This window comes from Malania oleifera, chromosome 9 (genome assembly GCF_029873635.1).
Source record: "Malania oleifera isolate guangnan ecotype guangnan chromosome 9, ASM2987363v1, whole genome shotgun sequence".
NCBI classification, from domain to species: domain Eukaryota; kingdom Viridiplantae; phylum Streptophyta; class Magnoliopsida; order Santalales; family Ximeniaceae; genus Malania; species Malania oleifera.
In genome coordinates this window covers 21,690,623-21,710,480 of record NC_080425.1, presented here as the reverse complement: position 1 = coordinate 21,710,480, position 19,858 = coordinate 21,690,623, and the positions used below count along the sequence as shown (strand labels likewise).

General features: G+C 35.7%; 1 protein-coding gene across 2 annotated transcripts; it reads left to right on the top strand.

Moving 5' to 3' along the window:
- Window positions 1-1,500: 1,500 nt before the first annotated feature.
- On the top strand, window positions 1,501-19,083 carry LOC131164084 (beta carbonic anhydrase 5, chloroplastic). Of its 2 annotated transcripts, none has more exons than XM_058121042.1 (9): window positions 1,501-1,789; window positions 1,884-1,951; window positions 15,777-15,941; window positions 16,030-16,078; window positions 16,249-16,362; window positions 16,636-16,689; window positions 17,872-17,954; window positions 18,066-18,168; window positions 18,633-19,083. In XM_058121042.1, the coding sequence occupies exons 1-9, from the start codon at window positions 1,742-1,744 to the stop codon at window positions 18,831-18,833; spliced, it is 885 nt and encodes a 294-aa protein (XP_057977025.1). In that variant the 5' UTR covers window positions 1,501-1,741; the 3' UTR covers window positions 18,834-19,083. The 2 variants fall into 2 exon arrangements, with proteins under 2 accessions (XP_057977025.1, XP_057977026.1); XM_058121043.1 differs by having other exon boundaries at window positions 1,544-1,789; window positions 17,872-17,959.
- The last annotated feature ends 775 nt before the right edge of the window (window positions 19,084-19,858 follow it).

Here is a 19,858-nt window from a genome sequence, read left to right as displayed (position 1 = left end):
AGATTAGCCAATCACCTAGTATGTTATTATGAAGCCTTCAACTTTCTTTGCTTCATCACTTTCTCATAGATTTATGAATCTATGACTAGAGGAGCTCAGTTTCTAAGAGGAGATTGCTTGCATAGACACACACACGAGAGAGAGAGAGAGAGTAATAAAAAGGAAAAATAGAAGTCGTCCGTATCAAGTGATACGTGAATTGCTCAGTAGTACTTTGCCACTACCGTAGCTAGCGGAAATAGCTTAATGGTAGAGCATAACCTTGCCAAGGCTGAGGTTGAGGGTTCAAGTCCCTCCTTCCGCTCCTGGCTTCGTCGTTTAGTGGTAACGAGTGGAGTGCATAAGCCTCTTTGACATATTAAGCTTCTTTGTTGGCATTCAAGAAGCTTCATCTCATCATTGCCTTATATTAATATTCTAGTATAGGGGTTGAGTTTAAAAGAAGGGATGACCCACACACGAGAGAGAGAGAGAGAGAGAGAGAGAGAGAGAGAGAGAGAGAGAGAGAGAGAGAGAGAGAGAGAGAGAGAGAGAGAGAGAGAGAGAGAGAGAGATGTGCTTTATTTTGTTATTGAGTTGAGCCTACTAATTTTTTTTTTGAATTATTTTCTATAAATTTGTTTAATTTAAAGTTTGTTATGATAATTCAACTTTAGAAGTGATATTATACATGACTTAAATATTGTGCACTAGTACTACTAATAATTGGCGGGCTTATTCTTTTAAACTAAACTAAATTTTATTTAAATTCACATAAAAATTAATTAGTTATTGTACTTTTTATTATTTATTGGTTATTTTTAATGAATATATTTCTTTTCTAAAGATGGCATATGAAATATGGATATAAATTGTGCAACCATTATAACATATATATTATTTGTTTATATAATTATATGGAAAAATTTTTATTGTTTTTATTTATTATTAGATTTTTTTATTTAAAATTCTCATAATTAATAGTTAGATTTTTAAAGGCGAATGAGAGATTATTATTCTGCTTACGCACACACATACTAATATGTATCGGGAAAAATTGAATTAACAATATAGTAGATTACTAAAAAGTTGAGATCTTAGGCGGCAAAGCTATCGTCGTGTGATCTTGGAGGTCATGAGTTTGATGTGTGGAAATAGTCTTTTACAAAAATGCAAGATAATGCTGCGTACTATAGATCCATTGTGCTATGTCGTTTTCTCGAACCCTACATACGCGAAAGTTTTGTACACTAGATTGCCCTTTACTAAAAAGTTGATATCTATTTAGTAGTAAATATCAATTTTTTTAAAAAATAAAAATATTTATCATTTGATTTTTCAATATTTATATGGAGAATTAAAAAAAAAAAATTTAAGAAAGCAAGACACCAAATTTGTAATTGTTCAGAATACTATGAAAAAAAAAAACCTATTTATACGCCCTTTGATTAAAATTATTTTTCTTTTTTAAAAAGAGAGCTTTTTTTTTTTTTTTTAAATCCCTCTTTTCACTTTTTCGGATGGGGGAAGTCAAAAGCAGTAGAACAAGCAATAAAGAAACCTCAGCTTTGAATTGAGAACAGGGAAGTTGGTTTCTCCGTCTTTCTTGGAGATGCACAGCTGTTTTGTTTTGGATCCGCCAACGCACGCATGAGCCCCACACCTTCTAACGCTTTTATATTCCCAATGACTGCAAGTACGCTGATCCTCCCTGCTTTCCTCCTTCCCCATTGGGAAAACTCTTTACTATCAGATCCGTCCTATGGCGGCCCATCAAGCTTCCTCTCTGGATATTCCCACACCTGCATCGGTGATCTCTCTCTCTCTCTCTCTTACACGCGCGTATATTCAAATATGTGGCAGGCAGAGGCCCTCTTTCTCTGATTCATCATTTCTTGTTGCAGATCTTTGGTTTCAGGAAGAAACTGGGAGAAATTGAGCAGACCCATTTGGGATTATCGACTTCTTTCAAGTAATCATTTTTCATTTCTTGGTCCCTTTATTTTCTCAAGCAACTGTGGTTCTTGATATGTGCGTTGCTGTTAAAAAGCATATCAATTATGGACGAGAAAGAGGCAATGGATTTATTTGATTTGCCTGCTGTCGTTTGCTAGTAATTGTAGTGTCCTGATTTGGTTTAAATTTTATTTTATTTTATTTTTAGCTTTTTCTTTGTTCGTCAAAGTTTAGGTGAGTCTACGATCCACCAGTTTGATCAGCTGGGTTGCTTCTTAATTTAATCATGCCAATGTACATTGAATTGTTAATGTCTGTGATATCTATAATTTTTCTCCATTTCTTTATACAAAGGATATCTATAATTTATCATCACCTTTGTTTTCAGTGGATTTTCTAAGCCATATTTGAAAAAGCAACCGTATTTTTGCAGCCTCATTTTATTGCTCTCGTCCTTATAAACATAAGAATGTTGCTGAGATTACTGGCCCATTTAATTTCCATTTGGATGTGATTAAAATTTTTTGATATTTTAATCGTACAATTTCTGAAAATCTAGTGCTTCCTTTAACAATTTAGAAAATATTGAAATAAGGCTGCAAATGATCATAGCCATTCATGAGTTACTTGTGCTTGGCTCAATATTGACTCATTCGAGCTCTTTTGTGGAGATAAAAGAGCCAATCTTGAGCTTAGATTTTAAACTCGATAGTCAAATGAGCCAAGCTTGAGCTAGATTATACTTAGCTTGCCAAGCTTGCAAACTGACTCATTTAATTGGCTCCAAGTTGGCTTGTATAAAAACTCAAATAGGCTTAATTAACAATTTATGATTTACGTGTGAAGTTCATGAACTTATTTGTATATCGTATTAAAAATTGACTTGTCAGTTACTCGTCAAGAGTCTCGCTAATTTATATGGTTGGTTTAGAGTTCATTTTAAATTGACATTATTTTATGCATATACTTTTTTTAAAAGCATTTTCTATGTAGTCATCACTAATCACATATTTTTATTTTTCCTTTAAATTTTTTCATAACATAAGATTAGCAAAACAGAAATCAAAATATTGAACTTATGTCTTTAGTGAACTAAATTGTTTGTTTGTTTACATCAATGTGCTGAGCGTGACTAATTTAATTAATGAGTGCAGCTCGAACTAAATTTTAAAAGCGCATTTATCAAACGAGCCAAGCTTGAACATGTCTAAACTCAGCTTGGCTCGAATACAGCCCTAGATTGAAACTAACCTACACTTTTATTTTGATGAATTGCCTTTTTTATTTTTTGAAAATATTGAATGTAATTATTAATTTTGAAATTTACGTTTAAGGTTTGAAATAATCACCCAATTTCAGATGGTAAGTTATTAATTCTTGTATACATATCTACATTCTTCTATTGAGTAACAATTTCATCCTTCTACTACTTATCCATTGAATTCTCTTTTCATTATTAATCCAGAATTGAGTTCATGTTGCCTTCATGACATTACATTTATCATGTCACATTTGAATTGCTTTTGAGAGATAAAGAGTATCTTCATTTTTGTTTCAATTGCCAACTACATAGTTTGTCGAAACTAAATTTACTATGAAATCAGGTCCCTTGCCATTTCTACAGCTTTTAAAAGGATTAATATTCATGATTTGCTTCAGGTTAGTAGGCCCTATGAAGCTGTCTGGATATGTGTGTTCTTTTTTCCAAAGTGGCAAGTCAAATGCATATTTGTTTGTTCTAGCTGTTCAAGGGTTGTGGTGGTGGCAAGGAAGGAAGATTTTCTTTTTCTTGTGCTCGATTTGGTGCATTTGGTTATGGTTATTCAGTTGGAGTATATAGGATCTTCGATGGTAGAGTGATGCCTTTTTGTTTTGGTTTGGAGTAGCGTTTTTTTTAAGGGTCTGCTAGGTATATTTATGGTTTTGTTTTTGTTTCGGTGTGTGAAGATGGCAATGCGTTTGTTTATGTTGATAGTTTTCTATTCTTGTTGTTGGTTTTTAGCTGTTTTTGAGAAAAAACTAAAAACTAGATTTTTGTTTCAAGCTCTTGTTTTCATAATTTTTATAGTGATACCAAACAACCCCTTATATTCACTCAGGTGCTCTATTCTTGGTTTGTTTTAGAGAAGTGCAGAAGGCTGATGTGCAGTTTTTCCCCCCTCCTCCTTGATAGGCAAAGAGTATCAAGGAACAAAGGAGTACAATAAAGAAAAAACAAAAAGGAAAAAGCTAAGGAAAACAAAATATCCTCCCATACAAATGGAAAGTAGCTAAACAAAAAGACAGTAAATAGGAGACAAATCTGATAAAGTAACTGCCAACCATTTCCGCTGCATACCCTTTGAAGAAACATGATGAAAGGATCTATTTGTCGAGTACTAATGAGTCATGAGCCAAGCTTGTTTAGGGCATGATGCTTGCCCGTGACCGTTTGTATTGTGTGCATGGGATGGGTCATCATCATGTAAATAATAGTGTAGGTTTTGCAAATCGAGTGTGTTGGTACCTTAGTGTAGAATGGGAGTATGGCTCCTTGGACATTTTGATGTTTCCTAGTGTCAAAGCTAAAGTAGCAATTAAATCTCTTTAAGGGAGGGTAAGTGTTCATTAGTCTTGTAAAATTCACTAGCTTTTGTAAATGTGTTTAGCTTACTTGCCTCCCTCACTAAACACGTTGCTTATTGAGGTTGTTGTGAATTATGACATTATGTTACTATAATGTTTACGGCGTGCTTGTCATTTGCTTACATGAATTGTTTACAACTTCTGCTTAATTTTCATTGAACTACTATGAAAGTATTATTGTGATAAACTGGTATACTTTCGTTGACCAGTTAAGTAAGAGTGTTTTAGCTAGTGCAACACAACCTTTCACAAGGTGTGAAGTGTTCAGTCCGTGACAATTGGTATAAAAGCTCGTTAATTATTATGTGAATATAGTTGCCTTCATATAGTGGGATTGTGTGAAGCATAGAGATCATTCCAACCAATACTGAGAGAATTAAGGCGCTAGAGGCGCAAGCTGAGACATCTAACAATGTGGCCGTGGAGATTGGCAAACTTGTTGAATGTGCTGATGCATTGGAGGATTAACAAAAACATCAATAGGGTTCTATGGTGGAGATGTCGAGGATCTCCACGTCACTATAGAAATTTTATAGGCTCAGAAGGTGGATCTAAATGCCAAGACGAACTTGATGGTTCTTGCTATAAGAAATTCCAACACTATAGGAATAGAGTATGGAAGGAAAAAGGTTTTAGAATACAAAACATATGGGTGTGCTTGTGATGCTAAGGAGTTGGAGAATTTCTTATTTGACATAAAGCAATACTTTTGTGCGATGAGGACCTACTTAGAGGAGGCGAAAGTATCCATGGCAACAATGTACTTGAGTGGTGATGCTAAGTTGTGGTGGTGTACCAAGTATGCTGAAATAGTGAATAGATATTGTGTAATTGATTGTTGGGCGGACTTGAAGAGAGAGCTTAAGGCCCAATTTTTTGTTGAGAAAGTTGTGTACGATGCTCAATGGAAATTGTGAGATCTTAAGCACATTCGTACAATCAGTATTTGAAACAATTCTTTGTTTTGATGTTGGATATCGAGGACGTGTCTGAGAAAGACAAGTTCTTCTATTTTCTTGAGAGATTGAAACCATGGGCAAGGGAAAAACTTTATTGACAAAGAGTTCCAAGACTTTCTTCCACATAGGTTGTTGTAGAACACTTGACTGGCTATGTTGGAGAGAGTTCTACAATGTCCAAAGAGAATGACATGGGTGGAAAGAGTGAAGAATCTTTCAAGAAGGGCAAACCAAAAGGTGAGGGAGCCGATATCGAGGCATTAACTTCAAAGGAAGCTTTTTCTTTTTAATCTTTCAATACATCTAGTTGCAAGGTTAAGATGACATGCTTTTTATGTTGAGGCTTTTATGAAGTTGCTAATTGCCCTTATAAATCATCATTCAATGCCTTACAAGCTTTCATTGCAGAAAGGGCACTAGAAGATGATGAGGAGGAGGAAACCCCGAGGATAGGTGCGACTTAGTTACTTGATTAGCTAATGTTATTGACTTCCAAGCGCAGAAGTTGTCAAAGTATTACAAGGGTGAGTCCTAGGATCGAATTCATGAGGACAATGAAAATATGCAAGCATTAAGGTCTTAATTACAACCAAGGTCTTAAATTTCGATTTCGACTCAAATTTCAAAGCTCCAAAAGTATGGAAATTTTGACAAAAATTTCGATTTTGATGTCGATTTTGATTTTGATTTGAAAAAATAATGTAAATTAGTAGTAAAACATGGAATTCTTTGTGAAACTTTAGAAATGGTTAACAAACATAAGAATATAAGTTTTAGGACTAATATATTGCAAATTAAATACATCTATGTTTTCTATAAGGTGGAAAAGTTGTAAAATAGTATGTGTATCAAACATATTTGTAAGATAATGTACATTAAACATATTCAGTTAATACAAATGAAATTCATAAATCATTTAAATATTATTTATTATACAAATAATGATAATTTAGACATAAATGGTTAAAGAAAATGTTACTGTAAGTTTATTTTTTCATATAATTTCAAAAGCACTTGTAATAATATTTTGTTACAATAAAATAAATTAGGATAGAAATTTTCGTTCACTCCTTAATTTCTCATTTGAATTTTGACGAAATTTCATCTTATATTTAAAATTTCAACAAATTTCGTTAAAATTTCGAGATTTTGATAATTTTCGAATGATTTGTTGAGATTTCGATGGAAATTATGCAAGACGGAAATCAACTACCATTTCGATTTCGAGGGTGATGGAAATCATTAATTTCGACGGAAATTTTGACAATTTCGAGGAAATTTAAGACCATGATTATAACACAAAAAATCAAATTATCTTTTATGGTGACAGGAAATTCTAAATAAATAATACGCTAAAGGATTAAAATAATAATCTAAAAAGATAAAAAAATGAGGTTCACGCACAAGTAGGATCTGAAAGTGATGATGAGTCTAAGGATCTTAAATTACCAATAACTAAGTAATTCAAAGCAAATGCATAGAAACTAAATTGCAATTGTAAGAGACAGTTAATTAAACACTTAACGCAAGTTTTGCCCGTTTCCAATTTGGTAATGGATGTTCCTCTAAATTCCTCTTCTCTCAATCACTTTCTCATTCTGAGAGATTATGACCGGATAATATAACATTCAGCCCGCAATTTTAGTATAATCCAAAACACTCAACAGATTGTATAACAAACCTAACAATGAAAGAAAACCATCAAAATTTTTGCTACTAGTTCAAGCATCAATTGTGCCTTAATGTCTACAATTGATCAAGACCAAGAACATAGAATTTTAATCTTTTCTAAATATAAAATGGAATACAACCTAGCAAGTTAAACATTAAGGTTCCATGGAAAGGAGGAAATCCAACCCAAAACGGTCATGGGTTACTCCTTGAATCTTAAAATAAAAATCTAGCCTAACATGTTTGTTAAACCAGAAATAATTCATTTTTCAGCAATGAAAATAAAAGGACAATAAAAGTAAAGGAAAAGAGGAGAGGAAGAGAGTCCAGCTGCTTGGCCGTGTACTGCTGCTCCCGTATGAAGGTGCTGGCTGAACACTCCTCCAATCTGCGCACAGCTTGGTGCTGGCCAAACCAGCTGCTGTGCACAGCCTGCTGCCTCACCTTTATTGCTGCTGCCGTCCCTTTATTCTCCCACTAAAAGACCTAATTCCTTCCCCAAGCTGCTGGCCGAATACTGCCCCTTTAATTCCCCTGTTGCGCATTGCCTGTTGCCTTTTTATTAAGGGCCCAGCCCCTTTTAATTTTTTTGCTGTGTTGTCATTTTTGGGCCCAGCCTCATGTTTTCAAGCTCAACTCCTCACGGCTGCCTGCATGTAGCCTGCACTGCTGTCTTATTTATTGTATTCTGTGCATGCACAGCTGTTGCTGCTCTTCTGCATTTTATTTTGCCTCCTTGGCCGAGTCCCATGCTGTGTATCCATCTCCCAAAATTCCTCTCATTGGTTGCTCAATTTTTTATCATCTAAAAATAAATACCCTACAATTATTCAACATAAGTGCTCGTAAATTTAAGGGCAAAAAATGGAATAATGAGTCTAATGTTATCAATTAAGCGCTATTGCTAAAATAATCTGCATAATTAGGCTTTTAATCCAAACTGCAATAACCAATAAACACATTTAAACACCAAATTATGCAATTTTGACACTAAATCATTACTCAATGGGTTGGAGAGGCAGACAAAAAACAGAAAAAAGTTACCCAAGTGAAAGGATTAATATTTTTGGATTTGTGGATCAATGGGAAGAGCACCCATACTATGGTGGATACAAGAGCTACCCATAATTTTGTCTCATAGGCAAAAGTGCACAAATGCAACTTGAACTTAGAGAAGGACTCAAGGTGCATGAAAGCAATTAACTCCGCCGCCCAACCTACTTTGGGAGTAGCGAAGCAAGTGACTACAAAGCTTGGATAGTGGGTGAGACATGCAAATTTCACAGTTGTGTCAATGGATGATTTCCAAGTGATTCTTGGAATGGAATTATTGAGGGAAACTAAGGTAGTATCAATGCCATTTTTTAGTTCCCTTTATTTGTTAGGAGACCACCCTTGCATGGTACAAGTCGTTGTGAAGAAGGAGACGATGAGAAGTTCCTATCTGCATTGTAGTTCAAGAAGGGATTGAGGAGGGGTGAATAGGCGTATCTTGTCACACTGGTGGTAAGTGAAGGAGTAGGCCAAGGGCGTGTGCCTCTTGCTATCCAAGCTATATTGGATGAGTATAAACTTATGATGTCAGAACGCTACCTTACAACTTGTCTCCATGATGGGGTGTGGAGCATGAGATTGAGTTGTTACAAAGAGTGAAGTTGCTTGTTAAAGGGTCATATCGAATGGAGCCTCCGGATTTAGTAGAGTTGAGGAAAAACACTTAATAAACGATTAGAAGTGGGCTATATACCTCCTTCCAAAGTACTGTTTGAGCACGGGTGTTGTTTTAGAGAAAACATGAAGGGAACATGCGGATGTGTGTGAACTATCGTGCGCTCAACAAGGTGATTATGGACAAGTATCCTATTCCACTAATTGATGATTTGTTTGATTGGGCAAATCATATGAAGTATTTTACCAAAATTGACTTGCGGTCGGACTACTATCAGATGAGGATAGCAGATGGTGATGAGCCAAATACTACTTGTGTGACACGGTGTGAGGCATATGAATTCTTGGTGATGCCGTTCGGGTTGACGAATGTGCCAGTGACATTTTGCACCTTAATGAACTACATATTTCATAAGTACCTCGACAAGGTTGTCATGGAATACCTAGATGATATTATTATTTACAATTCCACTTTAGTGGAACATAAAGAGATTTTATGGAAGGTGTTCAACAAGCTGAAGGAGAACAATTTTTATGTGGAGAAAGAAGTGCTCTTTCACTCAGTGGAGCATCAAATATCTTGATCATGTGATCTAGCAAGGTCATATTCGGATGAATATAGGAAAGGTGGGAGCTATTGAAGACTAGAAGATCCCAATGAAAGTGAAGGAGCTGCATTCCTTTCTTATACTTTCCAACTACTACCGAAAGTTCATGAAGGGATATTTGAAGAGAGCTGCCCTATAAACAAAATAAGAAAGGTCATAGGTGAAATTAGACAAAGAAGTAGACCTGGTAAAGCGGATCAAGTCGGATAATCTATGGCAGATTAGGCCAATTATCGGGTGAGGAAATTATGATTTGTATTTGACTCAATTAATGGATTTGTGGCGGTTCGAATTGGATAATCTATGACAGATGGCAAATAATCTGTCATTCCCATCTTTAGTATAATTTTTTTTTTCTACCAACCAATGAACAATTTATTTCACATAATAACTAAAGTTATTTTTCAAATTATAATTCGGTAATTTGTAACATTTAGTAACCAACGACAAAGTTATAATTCTTTATTTTTCATATCATGAATTTAATTAGGGCTTTTGTTTTGATAATGAGAATTGAGTATTTGAGCTTGAGTTTGAATGTAGGCATAAGGCAGACCCAGAGGCTCATACAGTAGTGCAAGAGTTGAGAGTATGGGACTAAGCCTTGGCCAGTTGGGCTCATGCTAGTTGGACCGATGCCTGATAAGCATGGGCATAAGGAATTATCTATGAATTTAGACATTAGTTGTTAACAGGTAGGTGGATATCCATTAGATAAAATCTCAAATCAGCCAATCGACTCATTTAGAGACGGATAAAAAAGTTAAACTATATTTGACTCATTTAATGTGCGGATCAGTTATAAGTTGGTTTAAGTGGGACGTATTTGGTTTGGATTAACGAATTTTTATCCATTTTTCCAAATATACAAAGATGTTCTAGAGAGCCTTTGAAAACTTAAAGGAGGCCATGATGCGAGATCTAGTACTTGCTCTTCCAGACATTGCGAAACCCTCTAAAGTATAGATAATGTATCAGACTTTGCCCTTGGATGAATCTTGTTGCGGGACGACGTCTTGTTGTGTATGATAGTTGTGAGCTTAGTGAAGTAAAGCGAAAGTACACAACTTAAGATAAGAAGATGCTAGTGGTGATACATTCTCTTCTTGCATGGTAGCTTTACTTAGGTTGAAGTTTGTGGGGAAAACAATTAACTCAGTTGTTTGCCACTTCTCTACACATTCAAAGTTATCATCCAAGCAGGCCTGTTGGCAAAAATTCATAGTGGAGTTTGATTTCGTATTTGAGCACAAGGCAGGACGGATAAACCAAGTCACGGATGCACTGAGCAAGAAGACTGAGCATGCAGCCTTATGATGGCAACACACTTGATAGTAAAGTTACCAAGACAATGTGGGAGTGCATTAAAGAGAACTTTGCCAAAGATCTAGTTGCTTAAAACCTTATGTGGTTGGTGAAAGAAGGCAAAGTGCACCAATTTTGGTTAAAATATGTATTGCTGATGACACATGGTAATTGACTCGTTGTGCCTTGAGGTGGAGATTTGAGGAAGATGCTACTGAGAGAGTGCCATGACACCATGTGGGTAGGCCATATAGGATGACATTGCACTTGGACATTGTTGAAGTAAAGGTATTATTGGCTACATATGCGTGATAAGGTGGTTGAGTATACTTGAACTTGTCTCACATGCCAGTAAGACAAAGTAGAGCGAAAGAAGATCGCGGCGTTGTTGGATTCTCTTCAAGTACCAATGAGACCATGGGAGAGTGTCTCACTTGACTTCATTACCAGCCTGCCTAAAGTTGGATACGCAAGGTATACTTGTGGTTATAGAAAGTTTTTTCAATGTATGGTACTTTCATACCCACTCCGAAGTACTGTTTGGAAAAGTAGGCGACACAATTGGTTTTCATACATATTATGAAGTATAACATTCGTAAAATAAGAGATGGACTTGTAATTGGGACATTAGTTTGAATTACATGAGTTCATGTCTATGCCCTTAGGATTACGCACAAATGGCCTTATTCGTCTCTCTATCTCCCCCTCGCGATTCTATTCCTCTCCTCTCCTCGTGCATTCACAATAATGAAGATTGGTTTAAGTTATGATGATGAAGATTGGTTTAAGTTATGATGAGCCGAGTGATTCAAATTGAAGGAAAATCCTTTGATCTATGTCTAGACAAGGGTTAGGGGAGATCATCTTTGCTCATGGTCGAGAAGAATGATGTTTGTAACAAATGGGTTAGGTTATTGGAAGATGCTTTTTTGTGGTTTATCGAAGGATTTTTGTTTTTTGGTTGAATGAAGAGATGTTTTTAGAGTTTTTGCAGGGGTATTACAAACTATTGGCTATTGATTAGGTGGACGAATATGGGAAAGTTCCTAAAGTTAGGGTTGGGTTGGAATCGTAAGAGATTTTCTATGCTCATTCCTGACGGTGCAAAAGATGAAGGATAGAGAAGCTTTGTGAGTGTTTTTAGTGACTTGGCAAAAGGAGTTACAAAAAAATTTGGGTGTTATGGTTGTATATGGTCATCCATGTTTCAGATCGTGGAGGCAGGTCGTGCTGGAAGGTAATATAGATGAAGGCGAGGGTCGCAATCGTCAAGCCCTCTCTGGAAATCAAGTTCTGGAAGCTATTAAGGAGGATAGGTGTTGTAGGTATGGTGTTGTAGTTCAGATGAACAAGGATGAGTTCCAAAGTTAGCGACAGTCACCATTAATTTGTCGGAACCAACCATAGCCAACTAGTTGCCAAATAGTCAGCAACCTTTGAAGGCTGCAGTCTTCGTCAACCAATCGGATTTGCTTAAGGTAGCTAGGGTTTGCATGGAGGAGTCGTTTGTTTCAAATGCTAATGGCTGCATTCAGGGGGGAGGAAGCAAAGAGATATGTGCTGGGAGGTATGATTCTTGTTTGGTCCAACTTGTTGATAAGAAGGATATTTCTTTTTTTTATAAACTGGGCCATTTACTTGTGCAAGCCCAAGACTTAGGTTTATCTAAGTTGGACTTTAATGAGGAGTCTAGGGGAGGTTCTTATTTCTTGGGTTCTATTCAGAAGGTAAGCGGTGAAGGTCAAGAAGCTTGACAAGGAAACAGGGAATTAGACAAGTTAGATCCAGAGTTTCAACAACGGGGAGGACCATATTTCAGTCCTTAGAGCTTAGGAAAGGAGCAGTGGGAAGGAGGAGGTTAAATTTCATGTTCAGCATCCAGCACTCCAAACTTCAAGTCAGGCTTATCAAACTTTGGTACACACCTAGATTATTAATAGTTTGAAGCTAGAATTAGACCATGTTATTAAAAATGTAACAAGGCTGGAAGAGTGTTCAAAAAAATGGGGAGGTAAGATCCAAGAGATTGATGTAACCATGGTATTAAAAATGTAACAAGGTTGGATTTTGATAGTTTTGAGGGTATTTTGGTGTATGCTTGCCAGAAGTTAGCTTGTATGGGCGCCGAGATAAAGAAGGTGTTTGATGAGAAGAAAGAAAATTCTGGTGCGATAATGACAAAGCTTTTAAGGAGACTCTAAAGGAGAACTTAGCATAGTGAAACTCTCTTACAAACAAGGAGGTCAAGTATAGCAATGAGGGAAGGAAAGAAAAGGAGGTTAAGAAATGGAGCAGATATTTCTAATTCAAAAAGTGATGGTTTGAGTGAATTTGATTGTGGTGGGGAGTTATTGTTGGATGAGATTTTGAAACAATATGGATATGCTTCTAATTCTTGCGACAAAGTAGGGGATTGATCTTATATTCATCCTGCTTTGTTGAAAGGTTTGGAGGGAGTGTATATTTTTGAAAATAATGGTGTAGTCAGCAATTCATAGCGTAGGGATGGAATATTGCCTCCTCTTGTGGAGGAAATTCCCTAGGAGGATGTAGGAGCTTAAAGTTGAATGATATTGGAGGAAATGAGGTTCGCTTGGATGGTGCAAAAGTCATAAATTAAAGGGTCAAAGAGAATTAGCGAATTTGAAGAGTTTGGTAAATTATGATGGAAAGGGTCTGAAAAGGGGTTTTCTTGATTAAGTTTATCTAGTTTCTTGTTTTGATCTTTGGTTATTTATTTATTTTTATTTTTTTCTATCTTTTCTATTTTTTTGGCGGACTTCTTGTCCCCACCTGTTGTACCTTCTTTTTTCCCTATCTAATATACTTTCTTTTATTATCAATATATATATATATATATATATATATATATGTATATATATATAATACTATGAAGAGTGACTTAGTTACTGTGGGGAGCAGTAGAAGTGGTAGGGGTAGACTTAAAATAACTTGGGAGGAGATAGTGAGTAAGGATTTAATATCCTTGAATCTATCAAAAGAAATGGTCCATGATCGCATAAATTGGCAGAAAAGGATTCATAGCCAACCCCACCTAGTGGGACTAAGGCTTGGTTTTGTTGTTGTTGTTGTTGTTGTTATGAAGTATTAAGGTGCTCCCCAAGATATTGTTAGTAACCAAGACTCAAGATTCACAAGCAAATTTTGGACAAAACTCTTCAAAATCCTCAGTTCACAACTTGATATCTTTTTGAGTTACCACCTGCAGACTAATGGATAGATGGAGCGATTCAATGGCTACTAGAGGAGTTCTTGTGCCATTTTGTCACTGCCAACTAGAAGAATTGGGTGTAGCTATTTGACATGACTCAGTTTTGTTTCAACGCCCAAAAGAGCTTAACAACTAGAAAGAGTCCTTTTGAGCTTGTTACAAGCCAGCAACCATTGTTACCTCACACGGTGGAGGATTCATACAAAGAAGAGTTTGAGAGTGTAAATCTTCACCATAGAATGAAGACAAAATGTAGAGATTACCCATGCTTACCTGGAGAAAGCTTCTAAGCGAATGAAAAAGTGGGTTGATAAGGGGAGAAGTCCGTTGCACTTCAACATGGGTAACTTGGTGCTTGTTAATTTCCATATCGAACAGATCAGGTCACTATGGGGTCGAGATAGGAGACTACTTCCTAATATGAAGGACTTGTCCCCATCGTGGCTAAAGTCGGGAAGACCTTTAACAAGGTTGATCCTCCAATGTGGATGAAAGTACTTCTTGTGTTTCATGTCAGCTGCCTTAGAACATTTAATGTCGACATTGAAGATCCAAGTAGAAGTCAATCAATCAAGTACCATTGAAGATAGTGCAACCTGACTGAAGAGAAGTTGAAGTCATTTTTTGCAGACAAAGAGTTCACATCATTGAGGAAGAAGTGACACGAGTTCTTAGTGAAGTGGAAAGGCCTTGTAGACAAAGAAATCAGCTAGATGTCATGTGGAAGACTTGCAACCGTTCGTGGAAAAAGTTAAAGCATACCTAGCTTCAAAATCTATGAGGACATCAAGTGCATAAATGGGGGAGAATGTCATGAGCCAAGCTTGTTCAAGGCATTATGCTTGTCTGTGACCATTTGTATTGTGTGCATGAGATGAGTTACCATCATGTAGGTAGCAGTATGGGTTTTGTTAATTGAGTGTGTTAGTGCCTTAGTATAGAACGGGAGTATGACTCTAGGACATTTTGATGTTTTCTAGTGTCAAAGCTAAAATAGAGCATACATGTAAAACTCTTTAGGCGAGGGTGAGTGTTCATTAGTCTTGTAAAACTCTCTTAACTTTTGTAAATGTGTTTAGCCTACTCCCTCACTAAACACACATTGCTTATGGAGGTGTTGTTAATGAATTACATCGCTACAGTGTTTACCGTGTGTTTGTTAACGTGAATTGCTTACGGCTTTTAGTTACTTTTCATTCAACTGCTGTGAATGTATTCTTGTGGTAAATTGCGGTATAGTTTCGTTGACTAGTTAAGCAAGGGTTCTTTAGCTAGTGTGTAGTGTCGCACAGCCCTTCACAAAGCGTGAAGTAATCAGCCCATGACAGCACTAAAGGAACCCGAGGAAGATCACTCTGCTTCAAAGAATGCTACTAGGAGGGGCAATACCTTTAAAGATTCTAGCATTTCTTTCCAACCATATGCACAAAATAATAGCTGGAGCAATACAACACCATAAACCTTCCTCTCTTTTCTTTTACCAAAATCTCCAAAAATAATAACACAAAAACACTGCAAGGAAGTTGGGAACACCCACTTTTCACCAAAAAATACCAAACAGATTATTCCAAAGAGCCCAAGAGATTCATGAATGCTGTTATATCACAGTTGTTTAGTTTCTTTCATTTGTTCTGTTTCTTGTTAGAGGATATTTTGTCCTCCAATTCTTGTGATCTTGTTCTTCTCTTAATTAAATTTCTTCTTAATCTTGAAAAATGATATACTACAAAGTCTATTCTTACTGATCCAAATGTCTAACTTTGGCATTTGCAGAAAGAATCCAGCTTTGAGGTTAAGGGCTTCAAGTGAGCCTCCTCCCAGACTGACTCAGGAACAACCAAACAACACATTAGAGAGTGCATCAAAAACTGAAAGTGGTTGTGATTTTTTCAAAGAGATGAAGCATCGATTTTTGAGTTTCAAAAAGCATAAATACTTGTAATTTGCAGATAACTCTGGTCTGCTGTTGTTTATCCTTGAAGAATTGTTTAGCTTCTCTCTAAAATGGCCTGTAAAATTTGAACAGGGAAAACTTGGAACATTTTAAAAATCTCGCTGAGGCTCAAGCTCCGAAGGTGATAATAGTTTTTCTGTTCTGGTCTGCCCTTTTATTAATTTTTATTTTTCCCATGTGTTCTATAAGTATAAATTAGGATATATTGGATTAATTCTTTTTGGCCTTTGTCTGTCTTTTCTTTTTCCAAATTGATGAGAAGAAAAAAATTAACTGATGGTTCAAGAACAGTTCATGGTGATTGCTTGTGCAGATTCCAGGGTTTGCCCATCCTACATCCTAGGATTCCAGCCGGGTGAGGCCTTCATGGTTCGAAATGTGGCAAATTTGGTACCCCCATTTGAGGTATCAGCAATTCTACACTACCACCATTCATTGCCACTATCCATTGCCAAAGTGCCCATAATCTTGGCAGTTGACACATGACCCACTTAATGTGCTTTTCAAGATTCTACAGTGTGACAATGAATGGTGGTAATTAAACATTTTCCATAATATGATGCATTGTGTTTCAGTTATTGTGGCTATATATTTTCCTTTAATGGTAAATATTGATGCTACAAGTCTTTGACTGTTTTTTCACGTATCTGCCATTTTTATTCCTTTTTTGGGATGCAGAATGGACCCTCAGAAACAAATGCTGCCCTTGAATTTGCTGTAAATTCCTTGGAAGTAAGTTTTGTGCCTGTAAATTTAGCATGCAGTTTTTGTTTATTACTCTTCGCCGACAAAGAAAAGCTTGTGCATCCTTTAAGCTATAGGTGGTGTGAGATCTCTGCATTGATTGGGAGAATGGGCATATGTAGAATCATGGAATCACTTGGGACTGACCTAAAGAACCTCATTAAAAAAAGAAAAAATGAAAAAGTAAGAGCCCTAGACTAGTGGTAAGGATAGAATTTGAAATGCTTTTTGTAGTATGAACAAGTTCTGTAATTGAATTGCTGTTAAAAAGTATGAATTTGAGCAATGGGCAGGGCCGAAGTCTAAAATTTTGTTTTTGATGGAAATTTCGAGATCTCAAATTTTATTATTATTATTATTATTATTATTATAGGAAATTTTGATTTTAAGTCAAAAAAATATTGGAAACTTGAAGTAAATTATGGAAATTATGTAACTTTTGGACATATTAAAACTGATGATTGTGAATAATTTAGAAACGAATTTTTTTTTTTAAAAAAACCTAAAGTTTTCCTTGTTTTTGTACTTTTTGAATATAAATACCCAAAATTTCAGTCGATATATCTGAAATTTCTAGAATTTCGGCCGGAATTTTGGAAATTCTCACCATTATGGCCAACATTTTGCAAAAATAAAATTGAATTCTGTTTTTCATTTCAAGCCCTTATGAAATATGAAATTTCACTGAACTTTTGAAAAAATTACTGAAATCTAATGCCATGGTAAGTGTCCATCCCACCTTACCTTTGAGCAGGTTTCAAAATTCATTAATTCTCTATTCGACTCAGTTACCTACAAAAAAAAAGGTATGAATTTGAGTGTGCACAAAAGAAATTCATTAAGGAAATGAATGTAGAAATTTTGTCATTTTGGAGCAAAATGAATTACTTCGAATTATTAGTGCTATGTATCAATCTGAATTTTTAGGACCATAATATGTAATATTTTCTACTAAGCTAATTGAGTCTTATATGATCAAATGTTCCTTGGAAAATTGAAATATTTTTATCCCAAAGAGTGGGTGCAATCTATTGTTGCATTCTTCATTACTAAATGAACTGGCAGTCATCTGGCTAGCAGCCACATTCACTACAGTAGCATTCAGTATAGAGGTCACAAACTATTGATATGCTTAACCTTCGGAACCTCTGATTATAGTTTCTTCTGTAGGTTGAAAACATACTAGTTATTGGCCACAGCTGCTGTGGAGGCATTAAAGCCCTTATGAGTATGCAGGATGAAGTAGATTTGAGGTTCAGTTAAGATGCTATTTTTTCTCTTTGGTTTACTAATATTATAATAAATTTTCATGGAGAGAAATGTGTAAATACATTTCTGATTGAACCAAGTTTCCTTTGGTGTAGTTTTATTGGTAGTTGGGTTGCTGTTGGGAAGAATGCAAGGTCAAGTGCAAAAGCTTCTGCTACCAGCCTTAGCTTTGACCAGCAGTGCAGATATTGTGAGAAGGTGTTCTCTTTTTCCTTAACTTTGAATATTTGAGTTCCAGAAGACTTGGTGAGAGGCAAGTAGTCAGTTTTATAAATTTGATGTGCTTTGAGCTTTTGAAGTTATACGAGACTTATCGCTGAGGGGCAAGTAATCAGTTTTATTGGAAGTCTGTTGTGTAATTTACTGTTAAATTTGAAGTGACTTATTATTTATTATTATTAATACTTTCTATAAAAAGAACATCCCTTCTATACTTTTTTCCTTGTAAGCTGGACGGCCACCTATATGCAATATGTTGAAATTTTATGCTCAGAGCTGAATTGGGCCTTCTAATACGAAAATTATTGTTAGGATTCCCAATCAGTGGTCTAAACGGATTTAGCTAATGCAATAGACTCAGACATGGAGAAAACGGATTCAATTAAGCCTGATATCCTTTTCTCCACCTGAAGTTTAAACCTTGTGTACATTTTTTTTTTCAGGAATCAATTGATCGTTCATTGTTAAACCTGCTCACTTACCCCTGGATCAAAGAAAGAGTGGCAAAAGGTGTCTTATCTGTTCATGGTGGCTACTATGACTTTATTAACTGTACATTTGAGAAATGGACACTCGATTGCAAAAGAAGCAATTCAAAGGAGGAAAGTGGATATGCAGTTAAAAACCGACTATTTTGGTCCTAAAATTTCTCCCCCATTTTTCTGCCATTGATCATCTCTAGCAAGGCTATTTGTTGTATATTACAAATAATGTTATTTCCTTTGTTTGCACGTAATTTTTTTTTTTTTTTTTTTTGATTGCCTAATTTGTATTTCAATGCTTCTTTTTGCTTTGCCATTTTGTTGCATACTATGCTCTATGCAGCATCAAGTTGGAATATCAAACAATGAAATGTAATTTAAGAAAATGATCTGAAAGAAATTGTTTTAGGATTGACATGTCTTAATGATGAGGTGGACAGCTTCTTGTTGGAAAGGCAGAGCTTACTTGGTAGATAGGTTTTGATTTTCCCAGTGAATTGACATGGATTTCTGCATTCTAGCTGACTATATTTTACTCCTAACATGAAATCATGGGCAAATATTTTTGGTGGAAAAAGAAAATAAAAAAAAAAAAAGGTTGCTCCTCGCCTCCTTTCACCCTTCTCCTCTCAAGTGTTCTTTATTTTGGTTTCTTTTCTGCCTGGATTTAAATGCAGGAATGGTTGGTGTAGGAGTTAACAAGGTACAAGTATTTTAATTTGGAGATGGAAAGTCAATGTATCATGGTGGATTGCTTCTGTATGCTCTGAAATCTAGAGACCTGACAGTGCTAAGCTAAGGTAAGAAGGAAAAACTGAAAATATAGTTTCCTAAATGATATCAGCATAAAATAACTCATCTCAATGTAGTAAAACAGATTTTCTATAAAGTACAGAAATATATGATTGTAGAAATATCATAGATAATACGAAATTCATGCTTAAAAAATGTCCATGTGCTTGTGTGGATAACATGCTGAAGGTGCAGAGATAATGTGAAAGCATAGAATATACAATAGCAAAAAGTAAAGCAAAATAAAAGTTAAGAACTTTTAAGATATGAAATTCTGCTTCATATAAATTGTTAGGTAAATTCAGAGCCCCTAAGCATTGCCCCCAATGAGACATTTCAAGTCAAAATTTCAAGGGCGCTGGCCAGTAGAGGAGCACCTTCTGAGGGGGCAGATC